Source organism: Phyllobates terribilis, unplaced genomic scaffold, assembly GCF_046119375.1.
Source record: "Phyllobates terribilis strain yellow unplaced genomic scaffold, ASM4611937v1 Scaffold_3__8_contigs__length_932513732, whole genome shotgun sequence".
Classification (NCBI taxonomy): Eukaryota; Metazoa; Chordata; class Amphibia; order Anura; family Dendrobatidae; genus Phyllobates; species Phyllobates terribilis.
This window is the reverse complement of record NW_027362763.1, coordinates 267,720,825-267,738,538: the sequence shown is the minus strand read 5'-3', so window position 1 is coordinate 267,738,538 and position 17,714 is coordinate 267,720,825. Positions and strand designations below refer to the sequence as shown.

The following is a 17,714-nucleotide window of genomic DNA, read 5'->3' as shown; positions in this document are numbered from 1 at the left end:
CCATATTGTGTACTGGAAAACGGGAAAAAAATTAAAAGTGCGGTGAAATTGCAAAAGAGTGCCATTTTCCAAGACCTGTAGCATCTCCATTTTTCTGGGGCTTACTTTTTGTGCACCAAGCTGATGTTTTTATTAATACCATTTTGGGGTAGACACAATGTTTTGATAGCCTGTTATTGCAATGTTGCGCAACCAGTAAAACATAATTCTGCCATTTCGATTTTCTTTCTCGTTACGTCGTTTACCGATCAGATTAATTCTATTTATACTTTCATAGATCGGGCAATTCTGAACCCAGAGATACCAAATATGTCTATTTTTAATTTTTTTTTTATTGTTTTATTTTGAATGGGGCAAAAGGGGGGTGATTTAAACTTTTAAATATTTTTAATAATTTTTAAAACTTTTTTCTTCTACTTTCTACTTTTTGCTTGCTTCAATAGGAGACTGTGTTACAGAAATGGTCATCTGCCATGAATGCTAACCGCTGGGCGGTGCTCATAGCAGATCGGCTATGACAACCACAGGGTTGTCATGCCATCCCATCAGCGCCCAGCGATCATGTGACGGGGTCGCAGATGGGCGGAGCCAGTGATGCACTTCTGGCGTAGCCATGTTAAATGCCGCAGTCAGAGATTGACAGCGACATTTAACATGTTAACAGCTGCGGGTGGATCGTGATTCCAGCTGCCTCTGTTAGGGGTACATGACAGCTGAAAAGATTAGCTGTCATGTGCCTGAAAACATGCAGGCTCAGCGCCGGAGCCTGAATCGAGTGCAGGGGCAACACCTATGTCATGAAGGGGGTTAAAGCGTAACTGTCGTTTTGATTTTCAGTGAAGACAGACTTTCCCATTACTGAGATAGGAGATGGTAGCTGATACGATGAGCAGACTATGATAGTTCTGAAGCCCCTGTCACTGCAGCTCTATTCCTCACTCAGCGTCGCCTTCTCCTGCTTGAATGACAGATCCTTTACCTCCTCCTGCTTGACTGTCAACTACGTTGCCTGAAGTCACACATCATGGAGGTTGTCCTTCAAGCAGGAGAAGGCGGTTAGCTGGACTTGTCTTTGATAGAGCTACATGTGCATATAAATAGTTTGGGGGTGAAATCCTGCTGACAGATTCCCCTTTTAGGATTATGTCAAAGACTAATGTAAGATATAGCAAGATACCAGCCATGATATTTTTCATGAGTGTCTTCTAGGGTCTTTATGATGACCTATCCGAAATTTACTGTATATACATATGTATTAGCAGAACATTACTCCTAGATAGATCACACAGAGACCAAAAGGCTCAATCAATCATTAGCATTATATTTCTGTAGATAAAACCACTTGGTTATGTCGAGCCTGAAGAGATGAAGCTGGAGTTACAGTCCATTCACACTAGATTGCACAATCCCCTATGGCTCCCACACTCAACTGTGGAATGAAAGACACAAATTTACTTATTTTTATAGCTTTTAATAGGATCCTGAAAATGCTCACATTTCATATGTATTGAAAACATCTGCATATCTCGTCCTAGTAGGCGTCATATGAAATATTGCACAGTAACAACCTAGATAGTCACAGCACCACTGATGCATTTAGGTATTTCTCAGTATTTGTGTTTCAGGTGATTACATCATTTCTGGTATTACTCATACAATGTGTCATGCTATTTGACCACTTCAATGGCTGGCATACAGTCTTACATCACCTTAAGCGTTTTTTTCCAATAAACAAGTGAGAATAGCAATTTAAAATGAAATAGATCACTAGCTATATCATCAACAGCAGACAGACTGACAGTACGGCCATGTTCCCATCTGCTCAGTGTTTTCTCCATCAGAAATCACAGTGCAGGATACATGGCAGTGAATGATTGAAGCCAGTCTCTCAGGCTCTGTTTACACCTGAGTCTTTGATTCCCATTTCTATGTACTGTTCTACCAACAGAGAAACAGAATTCATGCAGAGGACAGAAGTGTTACATGATGGTTACAAACAGAAGACATTTGTGATTCATTGCCTTTAATGAAAAAAAAATCCCACATCGCTCTTTTCCTTTTGAAACTTTAAGCCATTGAAATCAATGGGTACTTTAAAGAGGACGAGTGACCATGTCAGATGTGCCAGTTTTTGCTCTTCTTTTATTTCTGCTGCTTCCTTGAGTATTCTGCTTTTCTCTTTCGTAAATTCTGCCACATACAGGTGCTTCTCACAAAATTAGAATATCATCAAAAAAGTTAATTTCAGTTCTTCAATACAAAAAGTGAAACTCATATATTATATAGAGTCATTACAAACAGAGTGATCTATTTCAAGTGTTTATTTCTGTTAATGTTGATTATTATGGCTTACAGCCAATGAAAACACAAAAGTCATTATCTCAGTAAATTAGAATAATTAACAAAAAACACCTGCAAAGGCTTCTGAAGTGTTTAAAAAGGTCCCTTAGTCTGTTTCAGTAGGCTCCACAATCATGGGGAAGACTGCTGACTTGACAGATATCCAGAAGGCAGTAATTGGCACACTCCACAAGGAGGGTAAGCCACAAAAGGTCTAATTTTGTGAGAAGCACCTGTAGATCCAGAGATATGGGCTTTTTTTTTTTAGAGCTAATTTGTATGGTCTTTACAAATGGGTGTAACTAACAGATTCGCTAGGGGCGTGTCTTTAGGTTCCTTTGCATTATTACCCTGTGAACCATGCCCCATTGTTAAAGACCATAAAAGTTCCACTAAATAAAAAGGCTCTGATCTCTGGAACCATATTACAGATTTAAAAAAGGCAAAAGTAGAGTATTCAGGGAAGTCGTGGAAATAAAATAAGAGATAAAACTGGACACTTTGACCTCATAGCAGGTCCTCTTTAAAGGGGTTGCCTGGCCTTAGGCTACAAATCTGCAGTCACTATGTGACTGAGGGTGCAGTCAGACTGGCTGGAGGCTCTCCTGACATGTGACAGCATGTATTTCTTTGCAGCTGCCACGCTCAGGTCAGGAGAGCTGCCGGCCAGTCCGAGCATTGCGATGTGATCGTCGTCCATGCAGTGTGCACACTGTGAGGATTCTCCAGTGCCGGGAGCAGCGTGTACGTTCCGAATATATGCGCGTGGCCTCGCTCAATGGAAGTGCATTGATCAAAGCCGGACACGTCTGGCCGGAAGTATGTAAATTGCATACGTGCGGTTGGTTACATGACTGTCTGCTGTCAGCACTGTAGAATCCTCAGAGCGAGGGCAAAGTGAGGATTCACAAGTATGCAGTAGCATACAGTGACTGCAGACTTATAGTTGTAGCCTAAACCTGTTTTAGGCTATGTTCACAACTGTATTTTAAAATTCTGTAGGTCTGTTCATCATTTAGTAAAATACAAACAGAGTAAATGTTGAAAATTAGTTATTTGCATAACTTATGTAAATGGCAGCAGACAAATTATTATGGAGTCCGTCTTCTTTCTGTTATATGTGAATTTTTAGAATGAAAGAGAAAGGTTCAGCATGATGCACATTTTTTTTATTCCTATAAACAGACACAAAGTGGAACCCACACGGCTCCATAATAATCAATGTGGGCCCTTGGCATCAGTTACATAACAGATCCATCATTGAGAGTAATTTCTTCTGTCAGCTCCTAAAAATATAACAGACGAATGGAACGACGTCCACTGCACAGTAGTGTGAACGTAGCCTTACAGAGACATTATTTTCTGTTTCCAAAGGGTATGTGCACACAGTCAGGGAATGCTGCGGATTGGACGCAGCGCATCTGTGCTGCGTGCAAACCGCAGCGTTCCACATTACAAGCAAAGTGGATGGGATTTCAAGACCGCAGCATGTCAATTTCTCTTGCGAAGAGAGAAATTATATCACTACAATGTATTGATTGCGATGAATCCGCGTGGTTCAATGAATACATGAGGATACACCTGCGTGCAGCGCTTTGGACGCAGCATAGAGTATACTGCGTTCAAAGCTCTGACAGTACGGATAGTGTGCACATACCCTAACAGGAACAGGTAAAGGGAAAACAAAAAAGGAGATGTCAACTGAGCCTTATAACTGTCCATTTTATTAGGACAGAATCTGAGTGGAGACTCCAATGCAGCTGTGAGCATGGCGTACTGCACATTAATCATTGCCTTCACTATGGTCCTGGTAATCCACTCATAAACTAAAACGATCAGTACAAGTAGTGACCAGCTAAGAAATGTGAGAAACCTTTATGTGGGTTTCCCTTGTCGTCAATAACTGCACAAATAAAAGAAATATCCTGCATGAAATGACCCATCTGACCCAGGATGTTCCATCCTGATAAAGCAAAGTGCTGCGGCTGTAAAAATCCTGAATACCGTGTATAAGATCTCAGGATAGTGGATGTCTGTTTTTAAGCTGGGCGGTGTTAGGAGGTCACAGATATCGAGCTTGTTCAGCTGTTCTATTTGTGCTGTATCTATGTACACAGCACAGTCCAGCTTCCTGCCAGCCCAACAATAGTTGTGTCATCCGATTACATTACACATGGATCAGGCTGAACTGGATGGCGTGCCACTGAAATCATGTATAAAAGTGGCATGAAAGGCAAAGCTGGATTCAATCTCCGCTATCAGATTATATGGAAACAGTCACTATAATAAGGAGACAGATGCAGAACCAGATGCTGAAACACCACAGAACAACCTGCAGCTGCTATGGGATAGCAATACTAACTGTGAGCTAACATCCAGGGTCTCTCATAGGTGAAAGGTCAGAAGACCACCATAAAACAACTGTTAGCACTTGGCAGCTGTGTATACTCATAAACCTCACCTACTTGTTATCTTACACCAGGCAGCAATTATTTACACAGTGCAATCACCTCTGTGCACTGCCAGAACTGGAAACGTATCCTCACATCAAGATGAGAAATTATAAAAGAGAATCATATATATATTTCCCCCCGAACCCCAAAGAAATGGATTCAAAATTCACTACGGCTCCATTCAGATGTCAGTGATTTTTGTGGTACCCATAAATCAGTCTGATTTTCATCAGTGTTTTGGATAAGAGTTTCATTACCATATGGCCAGTGTTTCAGTTTTTACCTTCAGTGATTTTCACGTATGAAAAAAATAAATTGTAAATCTTCTCCTATAGATTACAATGTCAATCACAGGCAGTACACGGATTGTACAATGATGACATCCATGTGCTGTCCATGATTTTCACAGACCCGTAGACTTGTATGGGTAATTTTGATCGAAAATGCCTATTAAAAACAGACATGTCTCCGTAATTTTTCTGCCGATATGGTCTGCAAAAAAACATAGCACACAAATCTCCTCGCACCACTGTCTCTAATCTGGCCTCCTCATTAAATAACACGGAACAGGAACGCTGACGGGACTGTACATCTTAGATGTAGGGAGATGAAGTCTGACACTCTGCTCCTAGAAACCAGTCACATTTCCTCAGGTCAGTCTGACCTACTTCTACACTCAGCGCAAAATTTCCCACTTCAAGTAAGGAATTTTTGTTAACACTTCAGCAGCCCATCAGCAATTCCATAAAGTCTTCACAAACACTGTGCTAATAATCAGGACAGCTACTGAGACCACCAGGCTGATGTTATAATGGTTTCTGAAATGATGCAGATCTTCTTTATAGCCACTGCCAGAAGGGCAAATATTTCTCTGCTCACCAGAAGTAGCCTGTATGCTCGATGTCAAGTCCGGGACATGCAACTGTACCTTCAATGAAGATTAACCGGACAGATCACATTTAGATTAGGGCATCCTTATGATATTCTACTAAAGATAAACCAATAGGTCCAATTGTATTCCCTGTAAAAGCAATTTGGGGTCAGGAAAGGATCTTTGGAGGATGGACTTGGACTGAAGGAAAATGAGTAATTTCACCCCTATGACAGTGCCGACTGGCCATTATGGCTCGTAAAGGGGACAGACACGTATCAAAAGATATATATATAGCAGGCTTCCCCATTGGCATTTTAAGAGGCTATTTAATAAAAAATAAAAAAACTCCAAACATTTTTGACCTCTATGTTGGCACCACTATGTTATTTCTAAATTGTTCTAGGCCACAGCCCCACTATCAGTATTTGATCAGTATTTTTTCTCAGGAGTGGGAGCCAAAACCAGATGAGGAACAATCAGAGAAAAGGTATAATAGAAACAAGTCACCAATTCTGCATTTATCACCCACTCCTGATTTTGGCTCCCACTCCTGAGAAAAAGTACTGACCGAATACTGACCAAATACTGATAGTGGGGCCATGGCCTTAAAGGGGTTTTCCTAATGGAGTTTATAGCATACAAACAAGATATGTCATACATAGGTGATATGCCATACATAAGTGATATGCCATGAGGGCTGTGGAGTCGGGGTCGGTGCCCATTTTGGTGGAGTCTGAGTCGGTATAAAATGGACAAACGCCGACTCCTAAAATATATAATAAATTGGTTACAGTAGTTCAACGCAGTTTGTGGAGAATATTTTTTCATAAGAATTTGGGAAAGTTATGAAATGTCCTATAAATGTCTGTCCTATTCCTGATCTAAGGGTCTAGACTTTTAGCTGAGATGAATCTGTGCTACAGTAAATTTATCACTTAAACATGAGCCACGTATGAGGGAGTCGGAGTCGGTGTCATGGAAATTGAGGAGCTGGAGTCAGAGGTTTGGCTTACCAACTCCACAGCCCTGTATGCCATACATAAGTAATATGCCATACCATACATAAGTGATATGCCATACCATACACAAGTGATATGCCGTACATAAGTGATATGCCATAGTTAGGTGATATGCCATACCATACATAGGTGACATGCCATGCCATGGTGATTGGTGAGAAATGAGAATCCAACTACTCTTCTGGTTACTGAGGAATGTGGAACGCCAAACCCATTATTAACAGATAAGTAACTGCACATGCAAAGTCACTTTCCAGGAAAGAAACGGTGTCATCAGGACCTGTTAAATCAGATCTATGCCCAGAGCTCCAAGCATAGATTCAGTTATAGTATGATTGTGGACCGTACAGATGGCCACACACTACCAATAAGTGTTGGCCCAATACACATTCAGCAGCCACCTATTTCCACCAAGCTCCCCATACACATGCGTGTTCAGTTTGGTTATGTATTTATATGTTCCAGATACCAGATACTAGTAGCAGCTTATCTCTTAGCCAACATGACTGATCCTTTTGCCCATCGTAGACCGAACAAACGTCGGTCAAACATTTCATATATATTATCTGGCTGGCCGATCCCACCCAAATTGAAGGGAATGGTTGAAGTCTAATGTGTATAGTATCTTTAAGAGAAATGGCAGGGAAGAGTCGTCAGATAGTCAGAAGGGCACACAGCTAATAAGTCTAACAGAGATACCAGCAGGGGGTTAACTATACTGGGTGCAGAGGTTGAGGTCGCACTCGGGCCCTGGAGTCTATAAGGCCCCAAAAGGTACTTTAGGCCTATATGAATAGAGCAATACTACTGAAAACCAGTTATAGTTGGGGGCACCATTGGACGTTTTGTATTGGGGCCCACAAGCTCCAAGTTACACCACTGGGTACCAGACCCACGTAAGTCAACAAGGCTGACAGTAGTGGCATCTTCTTATGATAGATGTATAAATCTGCAGTACGTCTGTACTCCTATATGTAAAATCATGCTGTTGTGTTCCCTGTAATTCCGTGTGTATAGGATGTATAAGGGTCTGTGCACATGATGTCTTTAGATGCTGGCATACTCGCTGAGCTTTTGAAGCAGAAGACCATACACGAAAACGCCAATGGCGTTATGAAAAATCATTTTTAACGTCTTTCTGGTACTTTTTGCAATGGTTTTGCCACCGGCGTCTTTTTACTTTTTAACTGTATATATACTAAGAAATCAGCCTAAAGAATGGAGAGTTTGTTTCTTTTAGTAGCTTCATGGCTTTCAAAGCCTGAAACAGTTATAGAAGTTCAAAAAGACTGAACATATATTTTCACATTTCAGTATGTGTTCACTCCTTTTTAGCATTATTGAAATGATTTTTCAGCCATATTGCACCTGAAAAGGACATAGTGTGTAAATACCCTAATTGTTTCCCATAACAAATTATATAAGCCACCCTGGTTAAAGTGACGATGAAGCCTTGCCCATGACAAAAAGCCAATTGCATTATTAATGAAGATCAACCGATCGAAAGCATCCAGCACCAACACGAGCCGCCTGTTTCTGGTCACTATACATCGCTCTTCACACAGATACAACACATACCGCTGAACTACTACCCACATTATTGACCAGCAGCTAAGCCAACCATTTACCTACACACAAAGCTTGATGGTTTACGTCCAGACAATGAATACGTTTTGTTAAAAATCAATTCATTGACTTTGCTTCCATTCTTTGCACTTGAAACAACGGACAAAAGGCTATAATATTAGAACCAGTTGTCCTCAACAGCAGGAGATGGTTGACAAATAGAAACCCTGAAATTAAGTGTTTGTTTGTTAAAAGGCAATTAAATATCTACCACTACCAGTCAATGCGTGTAATAGGCAATTGTGCCAGCCTGCCAAGAAACGATTATTTACCTGTGATTATAAGTGTTGATTCTTTCTGTTGACAGCTGCATCTGACTATGACGGACACTTCATTATTGCACCGCAACATATAAAAGGTACACGGCTAGAACAGTCAGGGACCAATTTACAGAAGAAAGACGTGATGACTTGTAGACTGTGAGCCCTCGCGGGCAGGGTCCTCGCTCCTCCTGTACCAGTCGCTGACTCTTTTTTGTTCAAGATTATTGCACTTGTTGTTTGCTATGTATAATACCCTTTTCACATGTGAAGCGCCATGGAATAAATGGTGCTATAATAATAAATAATAATAATAATGACTAGCATTTACTTGGTCCCATCTGACACAGGAGCTCTGCTATTGTGGAAAATATGTTTGTGTGAATGCAATTTTAGGAATATATTTGCAACTGCTCCAAAATAGAATGGAAGGTAGCAATCTTCATAAAAAACGGTTATGTAACTGCAAATCACTCAGAAAACAATGAACTCAAAAAGTAAATGAGCCTACAGATGAAATTAAAGAAACACAACAAACCAACTGAGCTTTCACTATATAATTATACTAAAATGGAAACCTGCCAAAGCCTTGCTCATATAGAAAAATGTACTTTTTTTTTTAAAGGGGTCGTCCACTACTAGGACAACCCCGTCTTGATCTAAATGTTTGGCCTTGATAAAATAAAAAGCCTATACTCCCGTGCCGGCACCATCCCAGTGACACTTGACCCCGGCGCCCAATCAGCTGCAGCCCTGACTTCCTCTTCATGTTCAATTCATACGAAGGCGGGGACAGTGACGTCAGCGCTGATTGGGCGCCAGGCTCACGTGTCATAAAAAACGCACGAGAACCTGGGGAACGCAAGTGCCGACATCACTGGAATGGTGCTGGCACGGGAGGGGAGTATAGGCTTTTTTATTTTATCGAGGTCAAACATTTAGATCAAGAAGAGGTTGTCCTAATAGTAGACAACCCCTTTAAGCATCTTTTTTTTTTCAAAACCAGGAGTGGACAATAAATAAAGGCTTGTACTTACCCGACTTTAGATTCACACTTGTTTTTGACAACAGTAAAATAGTATTCGGCTCACACACAAAAGTAGGCCATACTATGCGACGTCCCAGGCGAAATGTCACATTATGTTATGCCTGAACCATAAGAAAATTGGCTCTATGTGCTCACCCGCATAGAGAATGGGTACAGGAGCTGAGTTCAATTTACAGACGGTAGTCTGTGATTTTTTCATGTGGCCCATCGGTCAGTGTGGATGATAGCTGGTGTGCGTTGGCCCATATGTTATTCATAGTTTCACACTGTAAAAGTGGTATTGTAAATTTGAAAGTTAGCCCTAATCTATGGAATAGGGTGATAACTTCCCGCTTGCTGGGGTTCCAGCAATTGCCCCCAGCATTCCTGAGACCTGTGTGAAATTCAAACTTGAGAATACTCCTTTAAGATTGAAAATAGACACAAATCCATCGAGTTCCACCTATAACCTAACATGTTGACCCAGAAAAAGGCAAAAAAAAACATACAACAGAAGCCATTGGCGGAAAATTCCTCCTTGACTCCACATACAGCAATCAGACTAGTTCCCTGGATCAATGTCCCATGTCCAGAATCCAACACTCCTACTGTGCTGCACATTAACCAAAAATATGAAAAAAGGCACCTTGCACCCAGTGCAGGTTCTGTGGAGCATGACTCAGGGATTCAAAGAACACCAAAGCGCTTGCCAATGTGAAGGACCACCCTTCAGGCTCCAATATATCTATTCAGTCCAAAGGGTCCTTCAATAAGAATGAGATTAGGACATTTCATGTCAGTAGGGGAGCAGTATTTTTTCACAGTGGTATATAAGGAAAAAAGAGAAGTCGCTGCCAGGAAAGCAGGTACTCTGGTTGCCTTGGCAACAGTATGATGCACAGAATTTTCCTGCAAATGCTTCCGGTGTTGTGCAGTTGCCTACAGATCTGTCCGCATCTCCCACTGCCATCTAGTTCACACATAGCATCATTTTTCAGATTTTGGTTGCTGAATTCTGTACAAGTGAATGTGGGATTTTACAAAAACCCCATTCATTCTCCAGGTAAAAAAATCTGTGTTTTTCTTGCCTAATCAGGAATTGATTATTATTATTATTTATTATTATAGCGCCATTTATTCCATGGCACTTTACATGAATTATCCGCTGCATACTATATATTCGGTGTATTCGTATCAGATTTTTCTCACCGCTACATGCTGAATTGCTGTAGCAATTTACTTCTGCCGTGACTGTCTATAACCCGTAGTGGGAGTTGCCCTTCATCAGGTATGGTCTTAAACAAAAAGGGGCCTACAATTTTGTATTTAAAAGGTAAGTTCACACATAGCAGATTTGTTGCAGAATTGTTTGCAACTAACTTATTTATTCAAATGGGGTTTGCAGAAATCAATGTGCATGTTATAGAATCAATCTCATTCTGATGAATTCATTTCTTGAACCAGTCGGCCACCTGTGCTCATTCTGTAATAGGCTCTTCCACCACATTTTACACGCTAGACTAACCGCAACATGATGAAGATCTGGATAAAATTACTGTTTTTTTTTTTCGCTCTCATATTCATTGCGGCAACATTGGCTTGTAAACTTTTTATGCTAATTCCTACTGTAACCAAGGGGGAGTTAGCAGAGATTCTTCAGTGAGGGTGTTTACCTTTCCCCCTGTATGAGGTTACCCAATAATAAGTAGGAGGTGCCGTACAGGAGTAAAAAAGAAAACGCCCCATGAGAATGTCAGGACCGGCTTTCTCTGTGTGATATGATAAGACTTGTGTCTAAGCAGGTCACACAGATCTAACTGCCAGTGATTAGGAGAGCGGAGCTGTGTGTCATTACAAATGTTGCTCTGCATCTTTCCCAGTATCAAGCAATAATGTACTGGTCCCTAGAATTGACGTTTCTTAAAATTGCATATACTATTAATTTAAAGAGGCTGTCTACTACTTTTTCATTGATGGCCTATCCTTAGTATAGGTCATCAATGTGTGATTGGCCAGAGTCCGACACAAGGCACCCCCGCCGATCAGCTGTTACCTGTGTCGGTGGCCGCTGGCCGGAAATACTCACTTGTGGAGCTGGCTGTCTTCTTATAGTGGCCGCCACAGGGTACTACACATCCGCCTCCTATTGATTTGAATAGGAGGCAGATGTGCAGTACCCAGCCTTGGCCATAACCAGAAGATGGCCAGCTGCACAAGTAAGCATTGCCAGCCGCCGGAAGGATGACAGCTGATTGGAGGGGTGTTGGGTGTCGGACCATGGCCAATCAGACATTCATCAATGAAAAAGTAGTACACAACCTATTAAAGCAAAGGGTGTTGAAAGTAAATACTTACATTACGTATTCAATATGTGTAAAGCAAAGATTGTATATGTGATATTGAATGGCTAAATAAAATAGTAAGGTTGAAAAAGTTTCAACTACAGAGTCTGGAATAATATACAATACATAAAAATGCAAATAATAAAATCAGAAAATACATATAACTGAACTCTGAGTATTATAATTCCTAATAATTCATTATTGCTGTAACAAGAATATTAAAGTTACAGCGGACGTGTAAGCATCACCTAGTGGTTCTATGGGTAAAAAATAGCGGGGGACATTATTCCACCTTAAATTACTTATGGTCTGGCAATGTGAAAATCTCCAGGAATCTCACTGCTCTGCCAATCTGTTAACACCACCAAGCAGAGCCAAGAACCCTCCGTCCATCTGTAGAAGGACGTCCTACCAATGCATATTACAAAAGGGGGGGGGGGTCATTTTCTGAAGGCAGATGACCAACTGCAGATGTCTAAACATCGCAAGACCCCCAAAAAAATAATATTTGGACAGAAACTGAATTGTTAGTTTTTGCCAGGATAATCACTTTATACTCGTACGATGCTTTGTAGCCACCATTATAGGACTATGAAAAAGTACAACAGCGAATATACCCCGAACACTGTGATATCTGGTTTATAGCCCCACTATTATTATTCTATCCTGGCTTATGTCTGCCTAATTTCCCCCTAATGTTTTTTAATCAGTTATAAAATAACATAATTAACATCTGAATGCCAAAGAGTGGCTTTCATCTATGTATCGCAGCAAAGGGCAAACAAATTAAGGGGAAAAAAAGATGAGAATCAAAAAAGTTTCAACCAACGTAAGGAATAATGTATAATAAAAGCACAAAATGCAAATAACAGAACATATATATACAACTGTAAAGTGCTGTGGAATATAAATAAAATTATTATTTACAATATGAATAAAATTATTATTTATCTACGAGCATTGCCACAGAAACCGTACGACATGATCGGACTTATACAGTCCTACAACCACACGATTGTAATGACGCTGCACACGATGGACTCGCATCAGTGCAATAGTGGCTAGTAACATTTTTGGAAGAGCTAAAAGGAAAGGCTGTGTGGTGTATATAGCAGGTAGCAATGGCCGTAATGCAATAGCAATGATGTTATGTCAGTGGAAACATAACAGCACACGCTGCAGTCTCCGAGCCCAGGCCTTGCCTTACTGATGGATACACAGCGCAGCGTACATGCCGGATTCTTACCTGATATGCACAATTCTCCTGGTGTACCATCTCAGAGCATCATACAGCAAGAGGAGCTGACAGAGGATGCAGATACCAGGCAGGGATTACTGCATCCGAAGACGGGACCGAAAGAACGCCCTACAGGGCGAGAGGCTGTCTGCAGATTAAAATGGATGCTGCCTCAACCTGCGCAATAGCACTGCTCTCTCCACAGAGCAGGCAGAGCTGGTCTCCTCGGGGAGCGGGTGATCAGGCTTCATACACCATGTAGTTGGGACAGGGATGGGGGGAGGGAGGGCTAGCTCATCACTTACACAATTGGCCAATTATTCCGTGGATACAAAGGAAAGGCTGGGGCTGCTGTGACCTTCTGGGACTCCTGAAGGCAGTTAACTGGTGTGGAAAATTTTTGCTCATTAAAAGGGGAAAAGGGAAAATAAAATATTAGGGAGGTGAACGTAAACCTATAAATAACCCTGCCATCAATCATGAGAAACGCTGCCAGCGAACTGTTTATAGAGATGTCAATTATACCAGCAATGAATAGTGTAGTGTAAAATGGGAAATCTTCTGGGAGGTTAGGGGTTAAAACATACCACACTGATTATACGGTCATTTAATAGGTATTTAAGTGTAAATCTAATTAAATACAAAAATGTTGCAAAGAAAGGAAACTTTAAAGTGTCACATTGTGCACATCCTCCTTATTCTGTAACCAGCAGACAAGGAGTGCTCTCCTGCTATTTTTTAGGGATAACCCTACAGCACCCTAACTTTTAGAAGGACCACACCTTCCCGTCTATGGCAATACTGTTATATCAGCTATGTATCATGTGCCGCTCTTGCTGAGTTTGTATTGAGACTTCTGATGGCAGGTTAGCATGTAGCACAGAGTCCATGTGATAGAGGAGCCACCAGCCATGTTATGTAACCAGCCGGGCGGCCGCTGTCGTTTCCACTTCACCGTGTCACAGTTTATATGTCCTTGTTCTAATTATTAGTGAAAGTCGCCACACACTTTGCCTTTGGCAGCAACAGGATCACATCTCGCTTCATCTCCCCATAAAATGTAAGAAATGTAAAAAAATAAAAGTTCATTTAGAATTTGTACCTTTAAGAGTGTCATTGAGATTCAGATGTAATGCTCAAGCTTTGCCAAGGCATTATGAGATGCCAATTACAATCAGCTGTCGCTCTCCGCAACATATACAGAAAGAATTCATTAGAAATTCACTCCAACCTCTCACACAGCCGCGGCCCGGGAACAGCACACATTCCAATACAATCCATTCAATAGCCATGCCCTGGGACTGTGCCCTGGACAAATCACCCGGCTCCCATTGGCCCTGACAGGGCTATTGTCAGCAAAGCTGAACACACACAACAGAATGGAGCAAAGCCATGGAATGTGTACAACATGGTGCATCGAATCACAGGGCTAGTACTGGCCAGGAATGGCTGCAGCCACCCATACTCTTAACAGAAAAAAGGGAAAGAAAATATTTCAGATAAAATGTGGCACAATGGTCCTTATCAGATTCCATAAGTCACATCTCCTGCGTAAAACATAAAAGATGATCAGTGATCTTAAAGGCTCCGTTAAGTGTGTTTACAAAACAAAAGTTAAAGGGATCCGGTCGGCACTTAATGACTGTTCAAACCAAGTACAGGTGCTCGATGTATCCTTAGAGTGGCCAAACATTTAACTACCCCTTCCCACCTACTTATTCTCCCTCAATCTCCACCCCCTCTTCTTTGATTGACAGATCTGGCTTCATAGAGCCTGAGAAGGGCGGAGATAGATGGAAACCAAGGAGGGGGGAAGCTGTATATAAATGACTGGCCCCGCCATGATGCAGCTTGGACTTGGTTGAACAGTCATTCTGTGCTGACAGAGTCCCTCGAAGGCTGGGGTTACTGACTTTGGAAGCATGATCTGTGCTGTGTCCTAAGACTGCTGTAATGAAAGTGAATGGTGGCACATTGTGACCTGCAAGGTACAGCAAACACGGCAAGCAAGTCGGTGCAAGTTGTTTTTTTTACGATTTTCTTTTTATGGTCACATTAGGAATCCATACATTTTCCTTTCAATATGCTGTGATGTAAATGGCAACTTGTCTTGCGGCCAAAGTTGTATGTAGCCCTGGCTGTATAACTTTTCTTAAAAGTTTTCCTGCCTGATATTAAAATGCCATCCTTTTTATAATAATTTTCATTGAATTTTTTTCATAAACAAGAAAATAAAATGAAAAACTATAAATATAAACTATACATGAGTAATGCAGGATTCTGGCAATTTCTGTAGCATAACAGACAGCCAAAATAGGATTTATTACATCAAATATATGTCCATCTTAATATAAGCATTATGCAATCAGTCTGACATGGATTTTCAGAGTAAGTATAGCAGCTTCATCAGATCCAAGGGATCTATTTAATAACGCATGTAGTTTGCCCTCGTAAAGTAGGTGAAAGATCCACTTTAAACTTGAAGTAAATAATTATTAAAAATATACATTATAAAAGATAGGCAACGTAAAGGGAACCTGTCATGTCCCAACTATCAACATATTGGCTTAATCTGCAGGTAGCATTCTAGCAGCATTCTAAAGCCATGTGGCCGCTGCATGGAAAGCCCAGCTGCCAGGAGGAAATTAACTTTATTCCTCTTGACAGCCTCTGGCTTACAGTCATAGAGGAGTGGCGTCAGTCACTGTTCAGTACATAATAGTGAGCAGCTGCTGTAGCCACGCCCCGGTACTGACTGACATCCGACTCTTTACTGATACACTCCTGAGCCGGCTGTCAGTCAGCACCTTTATGACTGAAAGCCGGAGGCTGCCAGGAGGAATAAAGTTCACTTCCTCCCGGCAGCTGGGTTGTGCACTGTGGCAGCCACATGGCTTTAGAACGCTATTAGTCTGTAGATTAACCCCATAGTTGCAGGTTAATAGCGTTTTGGGACATGACACGTTCCCTTTAATTAGTTAATTCCAACATTGCAAGTACCGTAACCAACTAACCCCAAGAATACACTGTGTGCAGAATTATTAGGCAAGTTGTATTTTAGAGGATTATTTTTATTATTGATCAACAACTATGTTCTCAATCAACCCAAAAGACTCATAAATATCCAAGCTCAATATTTTTGGAAGTTGGAGTGGGATTTTTTTAGATTTGGCTATCTTAGGAGGATATCTGTTTGTGCAGGTAACTATTACTGTGCAGAATTATTAGGCAACTTAATAAAAACCAAATATAATCCCATCTCACTTGCTTATTTTCACCAGGTAAACCAATATCAGTGCACAAAATTTAGAAATAAACATTTCTGACATGCAAAAACAAAAAAAAATAGTGATCAATATAGCCACCTTTCTTTATGATGACACTCAACAGCCTTCCATCCATAGATTCTGTCAGTTGCTTGATCTGTTTTCGATCAACATTGCGTGCAGCAGCCACCACAGCCTCCCAGACACTGTTCCGAGAGGTGTACTGTTTTCCCTCCCTGTAGATCTCACATTTTATGATGGACCACAGGTTCTCTATGGGGTTCATTAGGTGAACAAGGGGGCTCTATTAGGTGAACAAGGGGGCCATGTCATTATTTTTTCTTCTTTTAGACCTTTACTGGCCAGCCACGCTGTGGAGTAGTTGGATGCATGTGATGGAGCATTGCCCTGAATGAAAATCATGTTTTTTTTGAACGATACCGACTTCTTCCTGTACCACTGCTTGAAGAAGATGTCTTCCAGAAACTGGCAGTAGGTCTGGGAGTTGAGCTTCATTCCATCCTCAACCCGAAAAGGTCCCACAAGTTCATCTTTGATGATACCAGCCCATACCAGTACCCCACCTCCTCCTTGCTGGCGTCTGAGTCGGGGTGGAGCTCTCTGCCCTTTACTGATCCAGCCTCTGGCCCATCAAGAGTCACTCTCATTTCATCAGTCCATAAAACCTTTGACAAATCAGTCTTAAGACATTTCTTGGCCCATTCTTGACGTTTTATCTTATGTTTCTTGTTCAAAGGTGGTCGTTTTTCAGCCTTCCTTACCTTGGCCATGTCCCTGAGTATCTCACACCTTGTGCTTTTTGATACTCCAGTAATGTTACAGCTCTGAAATATGGCAAAACTGGTGGCGAATGGCATCTTGGCAGCTTCACGCTTGATTTTCCTCAATTCATGGGCCGTTATTTTGCGCCTTTTTTGGCCAACACGCTTCTTGCGACCCTGTTGGCTATTTGCCATGAAATGTTTGACTGTTCGGTGATCACGCTTCAAAAGTTTGGAAATTTCAAGACTGCTGCATCCCTCTGCAAGACATCTCACAATTTTGGACTTTTCAGAGCCTGTCAAATCTCTCTTCTGACCCATTTTGCCAAAGGAAAGGAAGTTGCCTAATAATTAAGCACACCTTATATAGGGTGTTGATGTCATTAGTCAACACCCCTCCTCATTACAGAGATGCACATCACCAGATTTACTTAATTGGTAGTTGGCTCTCAAGCCTATGCAGCTTGGAGTAGGACAATATCTATAAA

At 41.3% G+C, this 17,714-nt stretch overlaps 1 protein-coding gene across 6 annotated transcripts in view; it reads right to left on the bottom strand.

Moving 5' to 3' along the window:
• The window catches only part of SCHIP1 (schwannomin interacting protein 1), a 771,081-nt gene that overhangs the window by 28,945 nt on the left and 724,422 nt on the right, over positions 1-17,714 (bottom strand). Inside the window, exon 1 of one of the 6 annotated variants that reach the window (XM_073674802.1) lies at positions 13,188-13,478. The exons of the other annotated variants lie outside the window; for them this stretch is intronic. Coding sequence (XP_073530903.1) covers positions 13,188-13,217 — 30 coding nt within the window. The 5' untranslated portion in view covers positions 13,218-13,478. Of the gene's footprint in view, positions 1-13,187; positions 13,479-17,714 lie in introns of those variants that run through there. 6 annotated transcript variants of the gene reach the window in all.